This window comes from Haplochromis burtoni, unplaced genomic scaffold (assembly GCF_018398535.1).
Source record: "Haplochromis burtoni strain Fernald_Lab_line unplaced genomic scaffold, NCSU_Asbu1 Contig_3, whole genome shotgun sequence".
Classification (NCBI taxonomy): domain Eukaryota; kingdom Metazoa; phylum Chordata; class Actinopteri; order Cichliformes; family Cichlidae; genus Haplochromis; species Haplochromis burtoni.
The window spans coordinates 215,834-243,335 of NW_024582364.1; the positions used below are offsets into that span (position 1 = coordinate 215,834).

The following is a 27,502-nucleotide window of genomic DNA, read 5'->3' on the forward strand; positions in this document are numbered from 1 at the left end:
CATGGTGTTTTTTTACAGAAAAAGATCAATCCACTTACCTCGGCAGACATTGCCATTGTCAGGTTCAAACCCAGCTTTGCAAGTGCAGCTACCGATAGGAACCATCCACTCTCCATCTCCGTTACAGTAGAGCTTTATAGGGACATCTACTTCCTCTGAGTTTGCGATGCAAGTCCCTCTAGCAATGACCAGGGAAGTGCTTTCAGCCCCTGTCATGGTCTCTGGAAAGACTGCAAAGTTCTGAACCACACTTGGACACTTCTTATAAAATACCCTGACTGACAGAAGAGACATACAGGCCCCATAGTCCTGAAAGGCCAGGTAGAAGCCATTTTTAGACAGCGGACCAAAGCTTCGCACCTCTGTGTTAACTTTCATCAGGCGTCCGCCAAAGTCCACCTGTGAGAAGCTTTCATCAGCAGCAATGGTGTCCACTTTGAGGTAGGGGGCCTCCATCCAGAAGACTGTGCCTTTAGTGGCAATGACAGCATCGTTTTCATAATAGTAGAGATTAAACGTCTCCTTGCAGGAACCGGGGACATTTGGGATGGAGCTGCAGTCGCGCACGGTGAATCGTATCTCCACATAGATGCGCTGTGCTCCGCGGCGATCAATGAAGGTTGTGAGGAGCCAGTTGTTTTGACTTGGTTCGAAGACATTGCACACCTGGTACGTCCTGATGGTGTTGAGGTTTTCATCATAGCCACTCACCTCCTCCCACTACAGAAAGACAGAGAAGAGAGAAAGAAGTCCACATGGCTGATAAGTAATTATCTGCTATAAGGCTGCAGTGCTCACTCTTTTTTGATAGAGAATGCTAAGATTGGCGGAGGCACAGAGAATTCATACACATATCAGTAATTTCCCTAAGGCACTAACTTGAGTCCTCTTCCTGGACTGAGAAAAATGCATCAGCTTATTGGGGCTTGTTCATCCACTGATGACACACAAATGTATTACTTTAAAAAAATTAATTCCTCAAGTGCAAAGCAACATTTTATTGTCTTGTTTATCAAGTAGGCTCACAGCTGTAGGATGTGCACTCCCACTGCATAAGCGCAAACCAAGGCATGATTTTGGATGCAATACCGTTTTCTGTCGATGCCAAGTTTCGCTGGGCATTGAGTCGATACGTTACAAAATATAGTGTGTAACAAATTCAAGATTAAGCACTGCTGAATTACAATTAGACAGACAGGCAGGGACTTCACGAGAGCCAAGGATGGATGGAAAGCCATTTGAGTGCATACTGAACTGAATTTCACTGCAGGCCATTTCTTGCAGGTGTGACCCAGAAAGGGTCTTGGATGAGCATCAGAAGCCCCTTGGGGAATTAACTCAGTGCACCAAATCATGCTAAAAACGTGCCATTAACATTTGGCTGGATTCACTGAGAATCAGGCAGAGAAATCACAGAAAAAAAAAATAGAAGAAGCTTGCTTTGAAATCATCTGAGTAACTGTCCAGCTGTGCAAAAGCTGGCCTTGCAAAAATTGTTAGTGGCAATCCACTGATATTCAGTGTGCAATATTTGAATTAGTTACAGTATTTTTAAGAGGCATGTATTATTCTTTAGCATACAGCAGCAGAGCTCACAGACCAAAAAAAAGAGTTACATAAAAGCACCAGTGAATTCAAATGAATATTTTGTGGAATATTTTGAGAAAATGATCTGAAACACTTTTTCATTTTTTATTTTCCTTGGATCAATTTCAATCTTTATAATAATACAATGCCTTTTGCTTCCATTTGAAGCAACTGCTTGGCACAAAGATTTATTTCTCCAAAGTTCCCAACACCAATGATCCAAACAGCTGAAGGCGAGAAGTTAATGAGGTCTATAGTGGACTGAGTGGGCCTCAAGTCAGTTCATGTTTCTTATGTGCATATATCTCCCTGTGCTTCCTCCTTCTTATGACCTTTAAAACTCCAGCTGCTCAATCAAGCTTAATAGAGAGGAGAAGATATTGGCTCTTCACACACAGCCGCAACATCCAGTCAAATGATGGAAAAAAGTCCATAAAATGATGTAAGGCGAGATAGAGCTGATAAATGTGAGCCGTCGAATTTTGCTGTTTGAAAACCAGCGCAGGTAATAAAACCATTTGGCACAAAGAATATGTGGAAACATCTGGCAACAAACAAAAAAATGGTTGGGTCTAGTAAGGGCATGTAGAGGATGGAGTGGGAAGGCACGTGAGGAACAGTGGCACTGCTGACATGATAAACGAGTTTACAGAAATCTGAGGTGCAAATTAAAGCCTTTTTTCACTGCTGCTCCCTGTGTGCCCACTTCACTCTACTCTTCTCCCCCTCTCCTCTCTTCCCCTTGTGCTCTCTTCTCCCGTCTCTGCTCTGTAATGACCATTCATCAGCATTACAGAAACCTGTCCCTTTCAGCGCTGCCTGTTCATTAATACAGCCAGCCCTAGGCTCCTCTGCACCCGTCTGCTCCAGTCTAGGAGGGGGTCCTCACCGCCTCTTGTCTAGCCAAATGACCACCATCTTTCACGCCAGAGAGGAGCCTGAGGCGTCTCCGATAATGCCCATCTAGAGTCTGTCCAGAAATTCATTGGCTCATATAATAATGAACTATATCTTTCTCCTCCTCAGTAGATATGCGGTGTCACGGCTGTTTAAAGACAACCAAAACTAATAATAGGTGCATTAGTTAGTCGAAATCAAACTTTGTGACCCAGTTCCCTCTTTGCTCTTTTCAGTGCTTTGTTATACCTGTGTGTTTATGTGTGCTTGGAAAAGGTGCTGCTGATAATTTGATGGTTTAGCAACCACATATTGATTTGCTAGCTGTTGTTTTGCTGCACAAAGCTTGAGGCACTCTTCTACTTCTATAGTACAAAACATTTGATTATTTTGAGCATTAAAACTGGTATATAACTAATATTTGACATCTCTTTAACCTCCTAGGACCTGACGTCCACATCACATCACATTTTGGGTTATTTAGACTAAAATACTCAATTTTGCTCTACATGGGCCTGATATCCACTTAGGAGAACATTATACTGCTACTGTTTAATCAAAATTTTAAACGAATATCCTCATATGTGGCTCTCATTTTTCTTAAAAACAAAAATAAGGTAAAAAAAACCCCAACAACTGGTAATTCTTTGTTTTTACATTCATCCGGCCCCAATATGCCCAAATATCAAAGAGAAATTAAAAATGCATGTCATGGAAGAGTTCGGGTCTTAGGAGGATAATTTTCCCACTATTTTCAGAGATGTGACGCATGCACTCGGGATGTTAATATGGTGTCTCGGCCCCCGCTGTTACAGTATTTCTATGCTTTCTGTGCTTTTTAAATCATTTAAGCCAAATGTATCTGCCTCGTGGCATCTGGGTATTCTTGCCAGAGGCTCTTTCTCAGACCACCAATAAATACAAATTTTACTTTTTCGAATAGAATCGAGCCATACATCTAAACACCTGTTCTAGTCACAGAAATGCATATCAGAATTAAGCGTGCACATAAAAATAAATAAATAAAATGAACATCGCCACTCCTGTCACCTAAGAACAGAAGTTACCTTTGTCCAGTTCACACTGGTCAGTGGAAAAATGTTGCCTGGCCTGATGAGTCTTGATTTGTGCTGCAACATTGCGTCGGTAGGTTGAGAATTTGGTGTAAACAACATAAAAGCATTGATTCATTTTGCCCTGTATCAATAGTTCATGCTGGTGTTGGTGTTGGCAGCTAAAGTGAGTTCACTTGCTCACCCTGCCCATGCCTTTATGACCACAGTGTACCCATGTTGGTGCCTGCTTCTGGGGAGAAAAGGCATCATGTCGCAAAAAATCATCAAATCATCTCTGTCTGTTTTTGGTTTTTTCAACATGACTATGAGTTTGCTGTACTCAAATGGCCTTTGAGTCACCAGATCTCAATCCAATGGAACAACTTTGCGATGTAGTGCAACAGGAAAGTCGCATCATGGGTGTCCAGCTGACAAATCTGCATCAACTGTGTGATGCTATAATGTCAATATGGACCAAAAGCTCTGCATGTGAGGGCTTAATAGCCCTCGCATGCAGCCGTTTATGGAGTTTAATTCTGTTAATGTCCACTGATGTTTTTTTTATCCTAAGTATTTGCATGCACATGCCAATTTTCACTTACTAGCGTGTTTATGTGCCTCTATAAAATGAGCTCACTCCCAGCTAGTTTTATTTTACACAGTTTTGCATCACCTAATTCATATTTTATCATTACCAACCTAACTGAACTTAAACTTTTTTTGCTGATGAAAAACTGTCAAATACCGAGAGCCTTTTAACTCAACACTTATTTGTAAGCCAATTAAAGTAACCACCAGCACCCCTCTAATAGCTTTGCTTTTACCATTAATATAGGAGACACTTGTCCCCTGCCCCTGATTGTCAAGTGTGGCTATTGTGTGTGTCATTATTGCTGCTCTGTTTTATGGGCAGTAGCAAGGAGATGGAGGAGCTATGGATTCATAGAGCTCTTAATGTTTGTGTTAATGACCAGTTACAGCTGGCTGAGCTGGAGAAGAGAGGGTTGAGAAAAGGGGGAAAAAAATACAGAGTGATAAATAAAAGAAAAAAACAGGAATGGGGAGGAATCAGGAAAAAGGGGGAGGGTTGAGAGGGTGGGGGTAATGTATTCAGACTGATGTTCCCCTTCCCACAGCCTCAGCTCACTGCCATCAAGCCATCAATACTCTGCCCTCATAAAAACCATCCATCACATTGATCTCTTGCCATTATCCTCAAAGACTAAAATAACACAGAGCAGCTCAGATGGCCACAGTCTTGCTCTGGAGGACTACAGCATCCAATATTGGGCTGGGGACAAGCAGAGATGGGAGGAATAACCAATCAGAACAAGGATGTAACATCTGTGGAAAATAATGGGCCAAATGGGCTGGAGTAATGAGTCATTTGGAGGAGGCATGGTTGGGGCAGTATAAGAAGATACCTTAAGGAAATGAGAAACTTATTTTTTTATAGAGTGGAAACTAAATCTTAATGTAGTTCCTAGACCACCGGTCATGACAGGAATTTTGTAATGTTGAATAGAGTCTCAGAAGTCTCAGAACTTTATTTCCGCACAATTCAGCACTTGAAATGTTTAAATCACTTTTAAAAACACACTTTTTTTCAAAGGCCTTCTAGGAGTGTTATCAGAGCCAGTTTGTAGTCAGTTTAGTCAGCTGTTGGTCATTCTTAATCTTTTTACTTTGTTAATCTTATTCATTGTATATCTTATTGTTTATTCTACTCATGTTGATTTATTTTTATCTTCTTTTTCAATTATATATTTGTTTTGTTTATTGATTTCATTGTATGCTTAAAGTATGGTTTTAACTGCTATCTCTGTTTTATTATTGGAAAGCACTTTGGTCAACTTTGTTGTTTTTAAAAGTGCTATATAAATAAAGTTGGATTGGATTGGATTGTGATGCTGCCAATATTGAAAAATAATTAGCAGTTATTGAAATACATTTTTTATGTGACAGACAGTGAGCAAACTGTGATTGGGTGACGCATTAAAACAGGTGTAAACTTCATTTTGTAATCATTCCAATGTTGCAAATATCGGAGAAAACACATTGACCAGCTAGATTCGAATATCTGATCTCTAATTGAGAGCCATGTGTTTAGCCCCTCTGCAGTATTCACCTTCTCCCTCACTCTCTGTGAGTCTATGTAAAGTTGTTTTCAGACACACAGTGCAACCCTGACCTTTACATAAACCAACAGAGGTGGTTGTAAGAACACAGACAGGGGGATCGTCAGGTTTGTAATAGAAATTCTGTGTACGATGTCCAATTGCACCCATTCGTAATGACTGGCCATCCTGTGTTATGCCTCCTGCACACTCTGCCCAGACAGCACTCTTGCCCTAAACAAATTCCAGTTGTGTTCTACAAGTGATAAAGCCCAACTTTTCAGTACCCCACCTTAATTTTCCCGACACTGTCTATAATTCATGTGTGGATTTAGGATTTACTGAGCATCATTCCCCTATTTGCTTCAGGAGCTTTGCTGCACATAAAAAATATGTACAACCCACAGAGGTTTTATCATGACTCCACCGTACCTCTACCTTCAGTTTTAAAATTGGACATTTGGTATGAGTAGGTCGGGTTGCGACTCTGACACACACGCACAAAGGGAGAACTTGACTACTTTTAGATCATCATTCAGCATCAGTCAATTCACATGAGCAGAAGATGTGAGCAGAGAAGCACATATTCAGCTGATCTTTAACCTCCAGCCTGCTGTCTGATTCTCAGTGGAGTCACACTCACAAACTGCTTTTCAAATCTATCAGCACGAGTTAATACAGCTCCATGCTCAGACATACTGCACACAGATGGGTGATGAGCAGCTCAGAGCATTTCCACATTTATATCTCCACAGCCTTGAAAGGTCTACAAAATGCCACTGCAAATAGTAGATGAGTGTCTGGCAACTATTTCTTGAATGTCCATCAAAACAGCCATTACTCAGTCTGCCGATGGGCTTTTACAGCAGGACCCAAGGCAAGAGATGTAGAAAGCTACAATCAAATGGAGCCACTTCAACGCCACTGTGTTCCCCTAAACTTTTAACCCGACTCCACTTTGTTGATGCAGTTTACAACAGATTTTTTTGTTTGTTTGTTTTAGCCCTTTTCAGTTAATGCCTTTGGTGTTGAAGTTAGCATTTGAAGTAATTTAGTTGATGAGGTTCTTTTTTTTTTAAGTGTTACCCAAATAATCCTAGGACTAAATTATGCTTGGATGCTTTGTTGAAGTCTACACCCTCAAGCGCCTATAGGCTAAAATGTTTTTGAGCACTTTCTAACAACGAGTTGTCCGTTCATCTATCATTGCAGGGCTGAAACGTGTGGGTGGAGGCAAGCATGAGACTGATTTTATTACTACAAGCTCGGGATGGGCATTTCAGTAATGAGCCTATTTGTTATTCATGACAACACAACATTGAACTAAAGGAGGGAAAGTGTACCTATAAAGATTTTTCTTTAATAATTACCCCTGAATACATCCTGGCTGTTGATAAAAAGAGAGGGAAAGGAAAAAGAAATGGTATGCGTGCGGGTGAAATTCACATTGACAGGTTTGTAAAGGCCAAGGTCTCAGAAGGACAGTGGATTATAGGTGGACATGAGAAGCTGAGATAGGGATTGAACTCTTTATGCCCCTTCTGAAAGACACTCTTCTCATTTTGCAAAGCTCACTGCCGACAGTAATCACAATCCAGATAGTATTTTTTTCTTCCCAAAGGTGGTTTCAAATCCCTCTGCGTTAATGAGGATATTTGCATTTCAACCTTTGGGTCTTTTCCTTGAAGTCAATAGAATGGACATTTCATGTAAACTAACAGTGGTCTGTCTTGGCACCTTTATTCACTCCTTCCTACACAAACTTTGAGACACATGCTCATAATCTCCTGTAAAATCACTTATTTCGAACGCTTTACCTCATCCGCCACCTCACACACACGGCCAGGCTGCAGCCCCTAAAATATGCAGTGGCATGATTGCTATTATCATTTCTGATCAGCTGTGTTATTGAATGGATGCTGCTGTCAGGGCAGTTGCATAGGAATGATTATTTTGCGGGGCATCTGAGGCCTAGTTCCGCTTGGCTGAATGTGATGGATGGGGAGGAAATGGTGATGTCTGAAACACTCCCAGTCCTGCCAGATCTCAGCCACTCTATAATTACAGTCACACAGTTTGACTGAGCCCAAGCAGAACTTGGTCTGTCTGGCTGGCTAAAGCAAAATGAGTCTCGTTGAAAATCTGCTCCCTTGCCACGCCCATACCCTGATCAATACATTTACTGGACTTGAGATTTGAAGCAAGTAAGTTCATGTTGCAGTTGCTGAGTGTAAACCAAACAATTCAACAACTGGAGATAGTGAGACCGCGCCTCAAACACTCCTTTTCGGTAGTAAGTCTGTAAATTCCTCTTTGACCCACCATTCATTCCCCTGTTTTATTAGCTTCCTCTAAAGGTATCAATAGGATCTGTCAGGACGACGAACCACCGCCAGACCTCAATGAGGTCTCTTGCTACATTATCAACAAATATTTTTTATTCATATTTGGACGTTGGGTCCGCGCTAGTGAATTGGACTGTGTGATATTTGTGCTCTGTTGACATATTAGTTACCATTCGGTTTCATTCTCTGCTCCAAATGCTTTTAGTATGTCTTTTGTCTCATTTTCTTATAGAGAGGCACAGAACGTGACTGCACTCTGGACCATTCAGTGAACAACTCACACAGACTGTTCGCTCTCATATTTCTCCATCCAACTTTTAAAATGGAATTATTAACGCTTGCATTTTCAATTACGAGCCAGTTGCTTTAAGCAGTCTGTCTGCTTGGATACAGATGTTTTTAGCTATAACAGTAAACTGAACTCTCCCAGACAGGGTTGCATTGTTTTCAGGGATGAAAATTGGGGTTCAAGTGTCTTTCTCAAGGGCACTTTGGTCCTTAAAATGGTCTGGGATCCAATGGCCAAGCCTGCAATTAACTGACTTTCTGCATTTACTTGGCAACAACCACCCTTCATATAGAAGCCTCTTTTTTGTTTTTAAATATTTAATCATTAAAATAAGTATAATTCCTAAAGACTGGTATGCAGAGCAAGCTGCTTGATGTGGAAAAACAGACATCAATTAAATGTTTTAGATAAATAAATAAATAAATTAGGATGTGTAATGACAGATTTTTATTTGTCCCATTAAAAAAGTTAATTATTTTTACTCTGTTGTCCTTATGCTTTTAATAATATGTATTGCACTGGAAATTTTTATATTTTGGAATCAACATCAACATTTTTTTATATTTTTTTAATTTTAAATGCTCCAACTTTGACTGATGGATAAAAACAACAAAACCCCCAAAACAGTAATTAGTGCAGCTTTGTGTGTAGTAAATATTAAATTGCTTAATCTCAAAACATTTGTTTGATTAAGATATTCACGCAATTATTCACATAGGAAAGATTTAATAAGCCCAGAGATAAATCAGCAAGTGGTCTGGAAACCTTCATTAATTCAACTAGATGTGTAAAAGCACAAAAAGAAGGTTAAGGTTATTGTGCTGAAGCATAAAACTGTTTTTTGAATACTTTTCTAGCACAATGCACCTGGTAACACCCACTCAGGTGCCTTGAGACAAACCATGAAGCTGACACTGCCTCAGCACGACTTTAGGTTACCAGTAGCAACATTACCTTGAGTCACCCTGTGTAAAAGGTTCAAGCAGTGTTTAGCTGAAATCTGACAACCTCTGCAATCTTATGAATTTATTCTGGAGAATCATAAGAAAAACCACTAAATAATGAATTATTACTATGTATATTTGCATGCATAGGGAAAGAAACGAAAAGTCGAAAAGTAATGGAACTGGGGTGACAGAAAAATACATTTGCAGCAGAATGTGAAGAGCAAAAATATGACAGGAAAAGAAGGACAAAAACATCCTTTTTGTGGCCTAAATCACTGCTTTCAGTATGTCTCACGATCGTAACTCATGGAAGCCTCAAAGCCCCTCCTTTACAGCACACAGGACAAAGTCTGAACATTGGGCTTTTTCAACATTTCAGCAGCGGAACTGCTCCATAAATATCACAGCAAGTGCAAAACATACATTTGCATTCCTTTACTCGCCTGAGGAGAACACCATCCTCTCCAAAAATCACCAAGCGCCTTTCATGTATGTTAAGTTTTCACTTTGATCTTCAATTTTACAGCTATTAAAGAATAAAGTGTTCATAAATGTGTTATTCTGAGTTTTTCTCCTGAATTTTATCGCACACCTGCAGCATCACACAGCACCACGAGCTTTTTGCAAAGTGAGGCAGTTTCATGTCTTTAAGCATAAAATATAGCATGTATGTGTGTTACGTACTTATAAAAAATTAGCATCTATAGACAGGATCAACCACGATTTAACAGAAAATGTATTTCACTTCTGGCAGGTGAGCTGTCCTTTTTAAATTTTCTTTTGTTCACTGAAGTATGTATGGATGCCTTTCCATAGGATGTGACATTTCTAACTATCATAGCAAATATCAAAATGTTCAGGTTAAGAAAACTGAGATTATATTTCACTTGAAGGCTGCCAAATCTCTCACATAACATAATATTCCTTGAATGAAATGAGAGAATATTGTCTCTTAAACAGACTGATGATGAATTAAAGGCTGCTAATGATTTGAGATGTACATTGTGCATGTGTGTTTGTGTGTATATAAATCCTACATAGCACGACACCTACCAGCCTTATCATCCATACAGAAAGATACAAAAAGATAGGGAGGGGGTGGGGCAGGGTAGGGTGGGGTAGTTGCGTTGTGCGGTTCGTGGTTAGATGCAGATCGTGAAAAGACGGAATCGACGCTTTGAGACAGACAAGCTGAAGTGAAGAAAGGCAGCGGGGGAAAAAAGTCAGAAGCAGTCAGGGTGAGAAGATGGAATAGAAGAATGGAAGGGTTTACTGCTATTTCTGCCAACTGTAGGACGGCTGAAATAGCAGGTGCTGCAGGTACTGGAGCAAACACATAATCACTCCCACACATACAAGCTAAACTCAAGGCGCTCCTGCATACTCCTCCAAATTCATACCAAATTTAAGATTTAAGAGTCATTTCTCCTTTCTTTTCTGTCCCACTTCTATTCCTTTGTTCTTTTATTTATTCTTAGACAAAAGGAAAAAAATGTCCTTGGTTTCCAAAAAACATCCAAGTCACTTCCTACATTTATGCAGAGGGAATCCAAAGGATGGAAATCAATAATTGAGGCAGCCACATGTTATTTCATTCCAAAAGGGAATATTTAAAAATAATGGTGGAAAGGTGAAAAAATAATAATGGGAGGGAGAAATATTATGGAATTGTGGCATACAGTTCCCAAACAGTGTATCGTTTTTATCTTTCTGTGACCAAACGTAGACGCTGTTGTCTTGACCAAGTCTCATTTGCGTACAGAAAATATTGAGAGGTAACGCTGGATAAGACTTTTAAGAAAACACAAACGCACAAATGCCCAAGCAAAGACTTACGTCCACGCAAAACCCTCCGACAGAGAGCCATGAATGCACTGTGATCCGAGTGATTCGTTGTATTACCATTCCAGTCTTCACGCTGGGCAGATATGCCCGCGTCTGAGCTCAGAGCAAATTCAGATGTCTGGCTTCACAACTAAATCACACTCCGTAATCTTGGAGGTAAAATGAAACAGGTCTCCCACTGGTATGGCAATGTCTACTATATGTATGTGTGCGCATTTGCACAAATGTGCACGTGCATCCAATTTTTTTCAACCATATTCCCAAAGAGTTTATAAAGAGTTATGTGGGTGAATGTGTAATGATGAGCATGTGCTTATGTCCGGTTAAATTGACATCCAGCATGTGTGTGCATGTGTGTGTGTGTGTGTGTGTGTGTGTGTGTCCACAGGTATGTGGGTCTCCGTGTATGTAATGAAGGCACTCTTCTCACCTGGCCTCTGAAGTGAAGCCAGCATGACTCACAGTCATTTTTTCCCTTCTTCTCATTCCAGTTCAGCTCGAGCCCACTAAGTTCAGAGTTCACCTCCATCCCTCTTTCTCTCATTCCTGCACACGCGTCCTTGATCTCCTTTCCCTTCATCATTTCTGACACATATTATCTACATTCAAGCAGCCCCTTTGTCCGTTCCTCTCTGCCATTTTCCCCCCACTTTCCTTATTTAACTTTTTCCTTTGCCCTTTGAACCCGATTTTTAAGGTATGAATAAATCAATAATAGAAGCAGTATCGGAAAATATCTCCAAAACGTCCTTCCTGTCAACCACCAAGGTATTTAAATTTTTTAACATGTCACACACTGAATTAGCACCAGACCTTAAACTACATGTGACCCCTTTTTTCTGTTTTTATCCTTTATGAAACCTTAAAACAACTAAATTAGCCAATGACTTAGCATTTTAAATCATTTAAATTCTGCTTAAAGGCTGACCCTGGATACAAGTGTAAGTACTTTCAGTATAGGTATAGATATGACTTTTATCCTTTCTCCTTCAATGCTGCTTTGGTGTTACGTTCCATGAATTCTCCCCATTTCTTTGACCATCTATATTCAATCATCCCCCTTTTCTGTTCTCTCTGCCCTTTTCTCTTTTTCATTTCCCTCACTTTACTTTTCCCTCCTGTGTTCCCTTATCTCCATTGACCCAGTGTTTGTCTGTCTTTCAGGGTATGAATAATTGAGGTATATTGAGTCTGGTCAGCAGATGGTGAAATGGCCGTTATGGATCTATCTGTGCTCTTTAGGAAATGCTGAGTGTATGCTGACACCTGTGCAGTTAAGGTCCGCAGGAGCGTTGCCGAAGCACCGAACACAACAGGGGGGAGCATATAGGGCACGCCCAAAAATGGTACTCCTCTTCCAGCACCTGTGCATGCTCACATATGCAGGTGCAGATATACAACACTCTCAGCCACTCAAATTTATGCCTGAGCACACACAATCTCACATGTGGAAGAACAAGAGAGAGTAAATCCAAACAAACATATTATGATGAGTTCCACTGCTTCTCCAAACCATCTTATGCACCTGCCACAACAATAGAGAGGGGCGCTTCCAAACTCTCCTCGTTATCTCACGCCGTCTGTCTCACGCCCCATTTTACGCTGCCTTGGTGGTCCCGAATCCTCAATGCACTACAGCTTGAGAAAAGACATTTAAATGTTTTTCACTACATTTTCTACAATTTCATAACACGGAAACATGGGGGAACTATAAAAACGGGGGGACACAACTGGGACATTGTTACCTTCAGTGATTCTTTAAGTCACTGAAGGTGAAAAATACCGTAAATAAAAGAGTGCATTTTCTGTTGGCATAACAGCAAATAAATGTACCGTGTTAAATCCACACAGCAAATGATTACCAGCTTGTCAAAGTTCTCGACAGCAAGTAGTTGAAGTATCCCACCGAGGATTTTATACATATTATATGTAAGATTATCTGGGTTAAAGACTAACTAGTAAACAAACTTGCATATTTACCGTTATCTGAGTTTGTTCCACAGATGCAGATATTTAAAGGTAAATGAATCAACCCTCTTTCTATTTCAAATTATGGGCTAATAATAAGCAGAACACTAACTAATTAATTAATAAATGGCATATATTTGCAACAATATTAACCATGCTATTACTGATTCATGTCAGTAATGATTCATTTCATTCAGAGCATTTACTTCAGTTTGTCTGTTTTTGGCTGCAGCTTTCCAGTCTATCATGTTCCCTTGCACACCAACCCCACCTCCACCCACCCACGCAATCACACAGATACACATAGCCCTCTCTTTCCTAAGCCCCTGACAATCCAACCAACCTGGCCTGCCTCACGACAGTTTACAGTACCCACAGCCTTCGTCCGTACAGCCACTGCCACCCGCTGATCGCGGGTCCGACCCTCCCAACACCCACCCACCCTTCCTAGGATCTTCCTCTTAAAGCTTGGAGTCAAACTGTGACCTTCTTGACTCACACGAGTTAACCCAAGCATTCTTGAACACAGACACACACAAACACACAGCTGAATGTTGAGGGGCCAAAGGTTTGGCTTTTTTGCCCCATTCACACAGTTGATCCCTCACCCTCTCTCACTCCAGCTTCTTCTAATCCTCCCCCAAACCCCTTCCTGATCCCGGAGCCCCTCGAACATCACTATCACATTTCTTTTTTAGTCGTCTCTCTACTTTTACCCTCTCGCTGCCTCCATACACTCTCCTCTAGTTTCATCCACCCGATCCAAAATGAAAACAGTCGTGCATCTCTGGTTCCCGTTTTACCAAAATTATTTTAAAAAAAATAAAAAATAAATGGCATGAAGTTTAGTATCACATGACTTTGAATTCTCCTTCATTCACCTCATTTTTTTTAAGTTACCAGACTAAAACATTTTCTTTTAACATCATTCATTTTTTACTTGCTTACAATATGTTTTTTTAACCAACAACACAGTTTCCCTGCTGCTACTTTTCCAAAATTTCCAAAATTAGTAGGGACAAATATTAGCATTAGCAAGTAGCACTATTTCAGCTTTTCTTCTGAATGAACCAGATAATCCATTGGGGGTGTTTTGGTCATTTTTCATCAGCTTTATCTGAGCTGTGGATTGACCATTTTTAATACAAGTACATATTTTTGGCATCCTACTGCACTTCAGTGCAGCCAGAGTATTATAAACAATACTGGCAGACCGGCCTTTGCTGAAATGTCAGTGCAGTTTTACATTTATTTTAAGTTAAATCATAAGTCATTGACTTTCTAACAGCTGCAAATGCAACAGTCACTGAGTCAGTAGTTCACATTAAGCTTGTGTTCCTTGAAGTACATCTCGGCAGAACTTCAAGTGTGCCTTGGACCACTCCACGACATTTTTTATGACCCCGTCTTGACATTTTAGACATTAGAATTTGGAGGCGCAGAATGCTTTTCATAGCTTTTACCTACTTTGTAAACATCACTTAGCTCCATTTTCAGATTGTCAGCCATCTACTTAGAGGAGCCCATGACTGCTGGCTCTTCAAACTCAAGGTCTGAGCCAAAGAATTTAACTTCTAAAGCTGTAATCAGTTGAAAATACATAATAACAGTACTTGAGTTAGCATTCTTAGTTTGTCATTTACGGCTTAATGATTAAGTGACATTCTGAGACTTTACAAGAGGGAACTTTTTTTTCCTTAATTTAATTAATTTAAGTTTATTTAGTTTAATGGAGAAAAAGTAGCAATGCAATCAGAGTTGAAGAAATACTCGCATTTTAATATACTTTTACTGCATAGTTGCCTTTTTGCATTCACCAAAATCTAAATGTTCCCAACCTTTTTTCATGCGATTACACTCTTCACCATAAATTTAATTGGCTTAACACATTTTTTTTTAATTTAACTAAAACTTATTTTCTATTCTACTTTTTACTACAAGCTATATTCACCCATTCACAGCACTCTTATTCTATTTACTATCTTCACCCCTCACAACCTGGCCCAAGGACACCAAAAAACTGTGTACTGGAGGAGCAGGGGTAATCAAACCACAAACCTTCCAATTAGTAGTACATCCCACTCTACCACTCAAGCCACAGCTGCCCCAGTAAAACCGAGAGACTGTTGAAAACTGGAACAGAAACTGTGCTTTGGTTAAGTCACTGTGTGTATATGTGTGTGTGTGTGTCATTGCTGTTCATGTCTGCTCTTTGTCGCATGGCCACAAGGTTGGGGGATACTTGCCTTTCAGGGACTCCATATTTTATTTATTGTAGGGAGTGTGCATAAGAGCAAGGCAGAGAGCAGAAGGAAAAGGGAGAGGAGAAAAGCATGAGAGTGACGCACAAGGATGAAGGTGAGACAGAATGAGCAAAAAAAACTTTAGAATAGACATTTGAAACAATAAAAAAAAATACTGTAGCGGAAAGGCACATGATGAAAGAATATTATATTGTTTACTCTCCACATTTTTATACCTTCCAAACTAACTTTCTTTATCCAGAAAACTGCTACCATACCACACTGCTGCTATTCCATTATATGTCTGCATGCCTAACTCTGATGTTCTTGCATTTACACAACTGGAACTAATGGCACTGCTTCTGGAGTCCTTCCGAATTAACCCTTTGAGTCAGCCAAGCACACAAATGCACACAGACACACAAATACACTGCTTAAAAACTCCTGAGGGGAAAGTTACTAAAGAAAATTAATGAGTTGTATCAAATAGCTCAGGAACCATGCAGTGTGTGCACTTTAACTCTTGTTGTGTGGTGTCAGAGAAGCAGTTGTTAAGGTTATAAAGAGTAGCAAATTGAGTGCCCAGTTACTGGCTGCACACACAGAGCTAAACTTAGTATACTGTATCTACATGACAAGACTTTTCACACCCCTCAGGCTACAGTCTTGGTTTTAAGATTGGCATTTGCAATCTTTATCTATAGCTGTAGCTATGATTGATTCAGCTATGAAAAGCTGCAATAAAACATTGTTTTTGAAGGTTCAGGCGGTTGATAAATTAACTGCATGACACATAAAGAGGTTCGCCTGCAGCTCTCAGAGGTGAGGGTTGTACACGTGGGAATTTATCTGATATTGACTAAGTTATTACATCTCAGCTCGCACAGAAATCTATTAAAAACTGGATTTACATTAATTGTGTGAGTGTGCATGATAATGAATATTTTCTCACAGTCATGCTGCATCTCTCAAGCTCAAGGTCACGGTAGCTGCATAGTGTAATAAGTTCTACCAGTAAACAGTTTGTGTATCCGTCCTACAGCAGGCCTTTCCCTCCCTGAACCTTTACAATAGCAGCAGGATTGAACTACGCTCAACTCAGACAAGTCAGATATGTCTCTGTGTGCCTGGGGGCTTGCTAAACTGAATCTGCTTCGATAGTAACAGCACTGTAGAAGTCTAAACGCAACAAGTCTCACTGGATTTTCTTTCTCTTTTCATATATAAAGATGTGACAATGTCAAGCTGAAAAAGAAATATTTTATTGCACATTAGCACATTCAGAGTTAAAAGTTTAGTATGAGACCAATAGCTCTTGTCTACAAACAGTTAGAAATACTTTTTGTTTGTTTGTTTGCTTTCTTTTGACAAAGTGTGTAATTCCAAATCTCAGGCATAAAGCAGCAGATGAGTCTCACATGTGACATGTGTACAAGATACTCAATTTCGTGCATGCTCAAAAAGCACACAGCGGCGCAATCAAGTAGTCACTTTCACACCCACATCTACATGTTAATGACATGTTAGCATGTGGCTGTGATCATTCATCATGGTAAACCACAGGGGAACCACCACAAAAATGTTTGAAATAAACCTAATGAGGCACTTAAATCACTTTCACCCAGCTGAACATGCCCAACTTGAAGAAGGGCAAAGTGGCTAAAGCTAAAGCTGACCAGAGCTCAGAGCTAGCCAGATGTCAGCAACCTCAACCTGAGGCAGCATGAGCCTCGGTATGAGCAGTAAAGGAATCAAAGCAGTTAAAAGGAAAATTATGGAGATGAGTGAAAAAGAGAAAAAGGTTGATGTCCTGTTATCTGGTAATTTTATAATTTAAAGGAAAATGATATATAAGCACCTGATACTTGTTTTGTTGTACAAATGCTCCTGCTTTGTTTGGGAAGGTAAAATTTGTCAGGTAAAGGTGGGTGTATAGCAACTTTATTATTTGCACCCCTCTATTTTTATTTAGAGAAAATATTAAAGCTTAATAATTTATCTTATTTGGAAAATAAAATGAAGCATTTTATGGCTGTTTGGCTGATTATTGTTTTGGTGCATCAGTGAATCTCAAATCTAATGCATTGTTTTCTGTAGTTTTGGTCTAAAACAACCGGACTAATTATCCTTTAAAGCCATAAATACTTTTTGTTCAAAGCTGGTAAGTGTTGGTTGCTGGGTCACTGCCTGCCGGTTCAGTAGAAGGGAACATTAAGAAAGGCAGAAATACAATTCAAATACACATGTAACATTTAACATGAATCTGTCAAAACAATTATTATTTTTGAACTGTTAGTGTTGTTGTGCTGCACCTTTGGTATGCATGTCAGATCTTGTTAAGAACAGCTTTTAAACATATATCTGTTTTATGTGTGGAAAATGTGTTGTGTCTTTGCGATGGTCACCAGCCATATGTATGTAGGTCTCTCAGTATCTGTGGGCAGCTGATTTGAGGCTGCACATGAGACACAGCTCTATGTGCCGTGGCGAAAGCTATCAGTTTTTGGTAGGGCATGCTCGTATTACAAGAAAAACACTTGGCTTCGTGATCATTTTGATGGCATTACTACAGTTTGCACATCGTGCAAATGTTGCTAATGGTGAACACTGCTGTTCACCATTTGATCAAGTTGGTCTATAAAGTCTTGGAACGACTAGAGTTGCATTTATTTAAGCCCATAATATGTGTAGGTAGTAAATAGGAAGTCAGTCGGTTAAGCTAGAGGAAATCCTGGTCATGCTAACATCTGCAATCAGCTAATTTGAGATATCAGCTAAACATTTTTGAAGAAAAAAGGTATCTAACCAACATTTGTGTTTTAGCCGTTTGTGAAGAGAATATCAAGAGCAAGGCAAAATTAAAAGTAAAAAGTAAACAAAATAAAAAATAAATGAATAAATCAAAAAGAGAGACAGAAACATAGAAGGGGATAATGACAGTTAACAATGGCTGTTAAGCAAGAAAATGTACAAGTCCACTTGCTCCATCTGCCACTGGGGTTTTCTTGATTAATCATGAAGGAATTTGCGACATGGCTCATGCCATAAGAGAAAAACATTGAAACTGTGGAGACCACAATGAGAAGGGCTCACTCCAGATATTGTGCAGATGACAATATCACAGCCATACATGCAAACTCACACACACGAGGTTATTACAGGTTATTTTAGCTTGTATTCCTTGAGGAATACAAAAAACCCCTGCCACACTCTAATGCTTAAACAGAGTCAAAGCTCTGCTCGGTAGCAATAAAAGCTCCTTTTACACGTGTGTAAAATGCCTCATAAAGACCTAAAGACCCAGAAAATGCGGGAAACAGTCCTTTTCTATCCTGGATAGCTCCTGTAAGATTCATATCACTGTTGTGCTATGGAGCCTTTCATTGAATTATCGAATTACAATACAGAAAACAAGGTCTTAAAACGCTTCATTAGCATAACAGGGCAATAATACTGAGTTTCAATCAAAAAAGAGAAAAGAGGAATATTGTTCCACTTTGTTCCAGGTAGGCTCATTCCATTTCTGTGAGAATACCTAAAAGCTGCAGATAGTTCCCTTTAAATCTGAAAAGCCCTGAGCATTTTTTTGTCCTCTTAGCTCCGCCTCCCTCTTTCATCCTAATACCTCCACTTCCCTGTATAAATGTATCATTACAGTATCATTATGTCTATGGTATCCCCCCCAGCCTCCATTTACAGGGACTTAGGTACTGTGTTCTGGGACTTAGGTGGACCCATTATGTTATTAAGTCATTATGAACCGGGACACAGAGAAAATAATACCCATAATGGGAGCTACATTGGGCACTGCTTAAGTCTATAACTATAACTCCCATCCTCCCTGCTTTCCTGCCTATTTGTCTGTCTGCCTATAAACCTGTACGTGCTCTGTGTCATGTTACACATACCCAACAAAGCTATTTACCTGAAAAACAGAAAAATAGTGTGAAGTGAAACTTCTGATTTATTTCATTATGTAAACATGTGTTGGCAACAACGGGCTCACCCCAGAATTAGGATATGCTGTCCACCCCAGCTCAGCTGTGGCCACCCGAGTGTCCATCAAGGTCTCTGCAACAAAGAAAGAAAAAGACAGAGAGAACCAGCGGTTAGCCACACAGAAGCTATTTTGAGTACCATCCCACACAGCTAAATTATATTCAAGCCCCAGTGATCGCTTGACACTCATTGATGAACAGAAAGTAAGAATCCCTACAGTGTTTCATCCATCTCTGTTACTCTTCTGTTAAGACTAGAAACAAATCCTTGGCACTTTGCTGGAAGGAACCTCTGAGAGACTAAAAAAAACTCTTTGCATTGTTATCTCGCTATATACAGTACTAGACTACATCCTGCCTTTGTCCTGCTTATATGTGTGCAAGTATTTGCATGAAAGATAAGTGGGTATGTCGATACACTGTATGAGGTTTGCAGATGGCCTGGCAAAAAGAGTTGGCTTCACATATGAAGAAGGAGCCCTCCAAGGTTAGGCTCTGATGTATTTGCGTCAGCTTTCCTTAACCTAAAGTTATGAAAACGCATATATCTGCAAGCCATAAAATGTTTGTTAATTTCAGATTAATTAGCTAATTTTCTAAACGCCTGCCAAAAAACATGATGACCTATGTTGGATAACTTTAGGCTACACAAAATGAAAGAGTAACACAATGCAGCCTGAAAAAGGAAGAAAAAAGTACAGAGAAATGTTCAAGGATTGGATTTATCTTTGTTTGGACTTTTATTATACAACATGTCATATCTGGCCACATATCAGTGCAATATGAGAACACAGATTGCCCCCTTCCTAATCCTCAGGGACATAGCTTAGACAAATAAGTCTGGCAGCTCACACCAGAAGTTTATCAGCTCTTTTTTTTGATTAATATCTGCCTTGCTGGTACATGATATGTTGCTCAAGGAAAGAAGAGAGAAATATGGCGGTTTTCACAAAGCGCTCACCTGCCCCTCTCCCTGCAATACAGATTTATAGAGCGATGGACTAACTGACATGCTGGCCTTAGCAGAGTAATGATAGATTGATAATTTCCCCTGTAACAGACAGTTTATCCTCGGTCCTAAAACATTAATATTACAGAGAGTGAACCAAAGGATATTTCACATTTTCCGATGTCCCCTGCCACGACATACACTCCATTGTGTTTGTTGTTTTGTGTTGTGTCCAGACAGATTAAAAACTGCGAGACAGAAGGGTGAATGGTATGCTTGTGTGATGATCTGCATTCTGTAGTAGACAAGCAGAAAGTGTGTGTGTGTGCAATTTTCATAGGAACTGTGGTCGTTGTGTGTTTGGCTTGGAGCTCTTCCACTTTCACAGCAAATGGTTGGCTAGCACAACCCACATGTGTTGTTGATAAGGGAGAAATCTCACTCTGATTAAATGCATAGACACAACGATGCCCTCTTTCAAGATTTCCAGGAGAGGTTCCAGCCCTCATCACCCTCCCTTTACCTACTCCCCCAGAACAAGCACGCACTCGCAGCTGCTGCTAATTTGGAGTCTCACTGAAGTCGCTGTGCATTTTGAAATCATTCCAAATGACGGAACACTCAAAGCCCGTCATCCGTGGTTCAAGAGCGTTGGTTAAAAAAAATTTAAAAACAAGTACATTGTGGTAAGGATGAGTGACAAGCCACCTGTAAGAAGAAAAGAGCCTTTTCATTCTCAATCTCTACTTACTGGGAGAAACTGTCCTCAGACATGAAACCAATTAGCCCCTGCACACACAAGCACTCACAATGCATGTTAGGACACACGCAGATGGACACCCGTTCTGCTCATGCACCAGCCAACTTAGAGAGCAATTTTCTGTGTACACCTACAGTGACAGCCTTGTTCACACCCGGCTTCCATCAGAGTATTTCAATTTCCCTAAGATCAGCCTTGCCTTGTCTAGTTTCCACAGCCAGCCAGCTCCAGCCTGCCTGCCTGCCTGCTTGTACGACTTGCTGTCAGCTGGGGAGATAGGAGCATGAAACAGCCCTCAGCGCCAGCCAGCATTGTGGGGACTGCCAAACCTTTCTCTGGGGAAATCACAGAAGCTTTAGTCAAATCACACAGGCTCTTGGTCGACCATTTTTTTTTCTATTTCCTTTTAAAATGGAAGGGGGAGGGTTGGGGTTGGAGGGGATTCGGTCTAAGATAGGATGCGGAAACGAAAAAAAAAAAAAAAAGGTCAAAGGCCCAAGGGAGGGGTGGATGAGCAGAGTCATGTGGTCTAATGCCTACCATTAGCAGAATATCAAAGTAGCGGATGAGTAAATGGAGTATGCTAAGTGGTGATTAGCAACGGGGAGGGGCTCGAACAGCCATCATGGCATTGCTCGCACACCTGTCCACTGGCACTGGAGATTTTGAAAATGTCCCTTGTGTATGTGCATGTGTATGTGTATGTGTGGGGCTTTTAAATGAGCACTTCTGTGAACCGTTCATCCATTAAATGATAAGTGGATTTGAATAGTTTCATTATAAAATCAACTTAATTACACGAAACATCTCTTCGAAAGAGAGGAAACATTGTTTTTTATTGCTGAAATTACAAGTTATCTAAATAGCCTAAGGTTACACACTAATTAAATTTTGGTATAGGTATTTTTTAAATTTATTTAATATTAGGTAATATTGGGTAAATAATAAACAATTAATCTGTTAGTTTGATTGGTTATTATAATGAGTTTTAGTTTCAGTTGATTGCCTGTTTCTCTGTTGCCCCTGTAATGGAGTGGCGATCTGTCCAGGGTGTACTCTGCCCCCCCACCACACCCTGAACACAAACACAATACAGTATGGAGTGCAGTTAAAAACAATACATTACTGAAAATTGCATTTCAAGGACCTGGGATGTTTATTGTCTGTCTAGAAGCTTAATGTTGGGTTACTCCTTAGCATTGTAAAAGCAATTAGTCGTCCACGCACTCCAAGTTTATAGCAAGTCATTTGCAAGGCAAGGAAAGGACCTTGCCATGTCCCTAGTGTTTGGAAGGTAGCCCAGTGTGTTTTCTTCTGTATTCATATTCTGCTATGTCAGCTCCAGCTGCAAGCTCCACTAAATTAAGACCAGGCAGTTTCACCAGTAGTTGAGTCTTTGTGAAAATTGTTAACATGGAGAGATTAATGTTAACTAAGCAACCATGGCTCATAAATCTATTGGAAAACAATGGCTTGTAGGTGTCGGCGTCACCAGCCTTAAATACATTCAAGGATCCGTAAGGCTCGAGGCTGTATTGCAACTGCATCACAGAATATTAGTTACCCTTTATCATACAATGGATGTAGGTTGGATAACACTGCAAGAGTACCAGTCAAAACCCAAAAGTCACAAGGCAAAGCCAAGACTCAGATGAGGCCTTGCAGCTCCCAATCCCCGAGAGCACAGCTCCTTCTTATTAGCAGCAAGTGATAGATCAATACCAAATGGTAGGTTCTGGAAGCAGCCTACCATTTGGGGCTAGAGAAAGGGAGGGAGAGAAATGAAAGAGTGAGAGAGACTACATTAAACATTGATGGGGCTCTGCATTATAGATCGATAAGGCAGCTCTCTTCGCACAATTACACGTCAGCAAGCAGTCGCATGATACATCGCATAGACACGCATGATTACGTGGAAGTTGTACACACTAAAGAACATCAATAGAACGGGAGTTCAGTGAAGGAACAACAGCAAAAATGAATTGGCCAATCTCTCTGCCCTCTTTTAGCTCTCATGCATGACTTTAATTCTACGCTTTAAGAGTCAGAATGCCAACATGTCTGTGTAATTCCCTCCTTTGCAGCCAATCTGAGACTGTATGGCCACTAGTCGATACAACATGTGCCGAAGTGCCTCTCTGAAGCTTCCTGGCTCCTCAATCAATACAGCAGGCCATTCTCCACGGATTTCCATTCTCTTTCCATCTTTTACATTCATCTATTCTTTAGCCTCCCCCCACTCCCCAATGTCCTCCTGTTCAAGGATGCTGGTATACTTTGTAATTCAATGAGACAATCACGTCCAGATGCAGGATGCAAAGCTTTAAGGGTCTTCTCTTTGTGACTGTAGCAGCAAAGCGAAAGAAGATCTGAGGCCCTTGGATGACATTATGTAAGTGGGGTTTATCTTTTCTTGGGGGGATGGAATCAAGATGGTCGGATAAAGAATGAAAAAGAGGGAAAAAAAGAAGACAAATAGACAGAAAGACGGAGATGAAAAACCAAGTGGAGAAATCAGCGGGATTGGAATGAGCACTTAACAATGATGAAACCCCATGGTAGCCTGCTGAGCCTGGCATCTTAATACAGGGCTGAAAACAAAGTGACAAACAAACACGAACGAAAGATGCTGCATCTCCCAAACTAATCAGCCGTCCACTCAGGGGACTTATGAATATAAAAAGAACGTTTTGACAGAGTGAAGTATTTTCCGAACAAATCATGTGGAAGTGTCTCACGCAGACAGACACCACTCACCCGCTGCATCCCTGATTTCGAAAGAAAAGACCGCTTCACGTCCAGCATGGTTAAGGCCATTTAGCAGATTTGGAAACTGCAGTTATGGCACAGTACTGCTTCAGGGGGAAGAAGAACATAAAAAGGCAATATCTGATTGAGTCACCATGTTCAACAAAGAAGACAATCCATACAAACACAGATGTGAGACTTCTCTACTCCGTGCCACACTAAAGCTCTGTCACTCATACTGAAGGATTTTTACTTTAAATAGAAGATACAGAACAGGCAACTGAAATGCATCAAAAGAAATGTGTTACTTCAATGTCCCCCTGAAGACAGAAATGACAATGTGACTAAATTTGAAAACTGAAGGAAAAAAAAAAAAAAAAATCTGCCAGCCTCCTCCGAGACATTAGCGCGGAGTGATGGGATACACAAGTCCTGCATCTTCTGAGCCACAGACTCCATTAAACGAACAGGCTCACAAATTACAGATTGCCCACACTCATACACACAGATTTAGTAATAGCGCGCCTGGCTAACAGTCACTCACGACGGCTGTGTGAAAATATAATTTTCGCTCCGTGGAAGAAGAGCAGGCACGTATGAAAGACAAAAGAGAGAGAGTCTAGAAGATAAAGATGAACAGGGCAGCACAAGGCAAAGTGTGCTCAGCAGCAGCTGTTGAGAAGAATGTCTTGTAAGAGCAGAAATTTAATAAACACACAGCATCTGAAGAACCTGATGAAATTATCCTATCATCACAGGAAGGTGACATTACCTTGGCCTCGCACATCTGGGCTGCTGTGTCGCATACAATTTAAGATTCAACCTTGCGGCACTTGGTGAGCAGCCACATTCTTTCCCCGCTGTTACCGGTTTGTAATAGAGTTGTTATGGTATTGAAGCAGGAAAACACAACAGCCCCCCCTGAGGCAGGCTTGGCAAATACAGACAGGTACATGGTCAAACAAAGGCTATACCAACACCAAAGTCTCATGCATCTGATCATATCTTAGTGGTCAGTCTGTCACTCAGCTACCTGCATAATGTAGGAACAGCACATTTATACACAAGCCCCCACGTTGCACCTTTTCATCTATTCTTCTCCCTCTTTTCCTTTCTTTCACTCTTTTCTCTTCCCTCGCTTGGTCAGGGGAGAGAGGTTAGGCACATCATTTGCATTCATTAACATTACATTAGCAGACAGAGTGATCTTTAGAAACCAGGCTGCCGGAGAGTGTCATCTTTAATTCATCATAACCCCACCACCTACCCACCCACCCTTCCGCTTTCTCTTTACCTCCACCTTCTTCTCTCTTTTCTTCCCTTTTCATCCACCCATCTCTCCCTCGTTCCTCTCGTCCCTTAATCTCAGTGCATCATTTATCCCCCTCATTCCTGCAACTTTCTTCACTCTCCATTTAACACCGTCTTTCATCTCCTTCACTTTAGCCATCTCTGTTTACCTTTACACTGCCACAGAGCTGTCTGTATTTTGCACTGCCTCCTGTTAATGACAGGCTACGGGGGAGGGGTTCGAACCCTGCCCCTGCGTAAGCCTTTTCAATATAGGAAGGAGAAGAGACGCGCCCAAAAAAGACCAATATACACATCATAAGCATCAGTCTGGGAGACAAGACTGAGCTGATGATCTCTAGGCTTTATTCAGGGTTCTCTGGCATAACCTTATGACCCGAGCTTATTCTAAAAATAAAAAATAGCTTCCTAACAAGGTCTGCTTGTATTTGTATCTGTACAAGTGCATCTTAAAAATTTCAATAATATGATTTTACATTAGTTACACTTTTACATATTCTATATTTTTCACATGTAAAATGAATTATGTCAAACTATTTCTGTTTTACTTGTCATGATTATGGGTTCTAGCTCATAAAAATGAAAAGCACATGAAATCCACAGCATTATCTAATGCCTAAAAGTAATAATTAAGGGAAAAAATCTTAAATACTAATAACTTATAACAAGATTAAACCTAAATCATTTTGTCCTCACAAAACTGCCCAGGATCAGATTTCCTATAGCAGCAGACCAGCAGCAGTGACCAAGCAATAATCCAGATGGAAGCAGCACTGCCCTCCCACAATCATCACAATACTCATTACTGCTGATATTGCCTCAGCCAGCCTGTCTGCTTTTAAGAAACCTGGCAATTTGCTGCAGTAAAATGAGGTAATTACAACTCTTATCAAGCTCCTCACCTCACAAAACAGCATTTAGAGAGAGGGAGACTACTCTCCGATGGTTCACTGGCTGTGGAACAAGGCTTTGGCTGGCTTCCCAATCACTCAGCCACACCCACTCACTGTCATTTATTCTATTTGCAACTCCTGCTCCTACCCACTCTCCGTTGCTTCCAATAAAAGCATTTCAGTGGAAATTTGATCACTTTATTGACACAGCTGGATAAAATTTACTCCGTCAGTCCCACTAGACTAAAAGTTTGATAAGGCTTACGTGAGTCACAAGGACACAAAGAAAATGACTTTCCAGCACAAGAACTGCACAAGGAGATTCCTTCCTAGTACCAAAATGGAAAATAGGAAAAATTAAATTCTGCAAAACTCTATGTTGGAGGGCTAGCATAGAGAAAATTGCAATTTAATAGTTTCCCATAAGGAGAATGAGTCTACTCTATAGTTTTGACATTTCTAACCTTCACATGAAAGTCAGAAGTTAGCTCTAGCTTACTGTCATCACTTCTCCTGCCTAGAGACACAATGAGCCACAGAGAAGTACCATGCCCGGGTCACACTGGGATTGCGTGAGGCTGACATTTACCCACTATAAGTTATAGCTAATGGGCTATTCAGAGTGAGTAAAATCATCTGTGTTTTTCAAGTCGACCAGGAAGTGCTGAGTGAACAGAATTATGTCATTCACTGAAACTCCCACTGCAGTCCCCCTCACTCTAATTAGGACAGTAAGAATTACCAATTAGTGAGGTCCTGCATGTGCTGGAATACAGTCATGTGAAAATGAAAGAAAAAAATAAGTAGACTCTTACTGTTTATATGGCAATTAACAGGGCAAGTAACTGCCAGCTAATCTAAGCTATTCTAGCAATCGAATTCACCAGGTTAACTTCTACAAAAGCAACATGGACATTGAGGTGTGTGAACACAATGCTTTCCCAGGACATCCTAACAAATTAACCTGAAGGCAACACAGTGTAATACTTGGAAAATTTACAAAGAACCCAAGACCTAAGTAACCTAGTGACCTCTGCAGTATTTGAGCTCGTGTTGCAGCCAGAGGACCTGTGCTCCTTGCATTGAGTTGACCACAAACTCCAAAGCCAAAGTATTGTTGAGTTAAATGTGAGGTTATCTGTCCAACAGGTAAAGTTTGTCCCAAATAGGGTCATGTAACGGGGCAATGAACCCAAGCAGACCAGCGAATAGTTGAAAAAGAAAAGAATCAAATCGTTGGAATGGGCAACGAAAGTGCAGACCTCAATTAAATTGAAATGCTGTGTTGGGACCTTAAATGACAAAAATGTCCACAAACCTAAAGGAACAGAAGCAATGCAGTAAATATGAGTGGGACAAAATTCCTCCAAAAATGAAAAAGTCATAATGAAAAGGATTACTCCAAGTTATTGCTGCTAAAAATCTTTCTATAAGATACCCAATCACAGGTTGTACTTGGTGTTTTACAGATCCCTGTGAAAAGTTTCTTTTTCACATGAATGTATATACATTTATCTGGATTGTGGTAGAGGAATCACAATGTGTAAAAC

At 40.4% G+C, this 27,502-nt stretch overlaps 1 protein-coding gene across 2 annotated transcripts in view; it reads right to left on the bottom strand.

Annotated features, from left to right (window-relative positions):
* The window catches only part of LOC102309964 (ephrin type-B receptor 1-B), a 169,068-nt gene that overhangs the window by 91,477 nt on the left and 50,089 nt on the right, over positions 1-27,502 (bottom strand). For both annotated transcript variants that reach the window (XM_005912843.3, XM_005912842.3), the window contains exons 2-3: positions 19,300-19,364; positions 39-720 (exon numbers count right to left, since the gene is read on the bottom strand). In XM_005912843.3, coding sequence (XP_005912905.1) covers positions 39-720; positions 19,300-19,364 — 747 coding nt within the window. The remainder of the gene's footprint in view (positions 1-38; positions 721-19,299; positions 19,365-27,502) is intronic.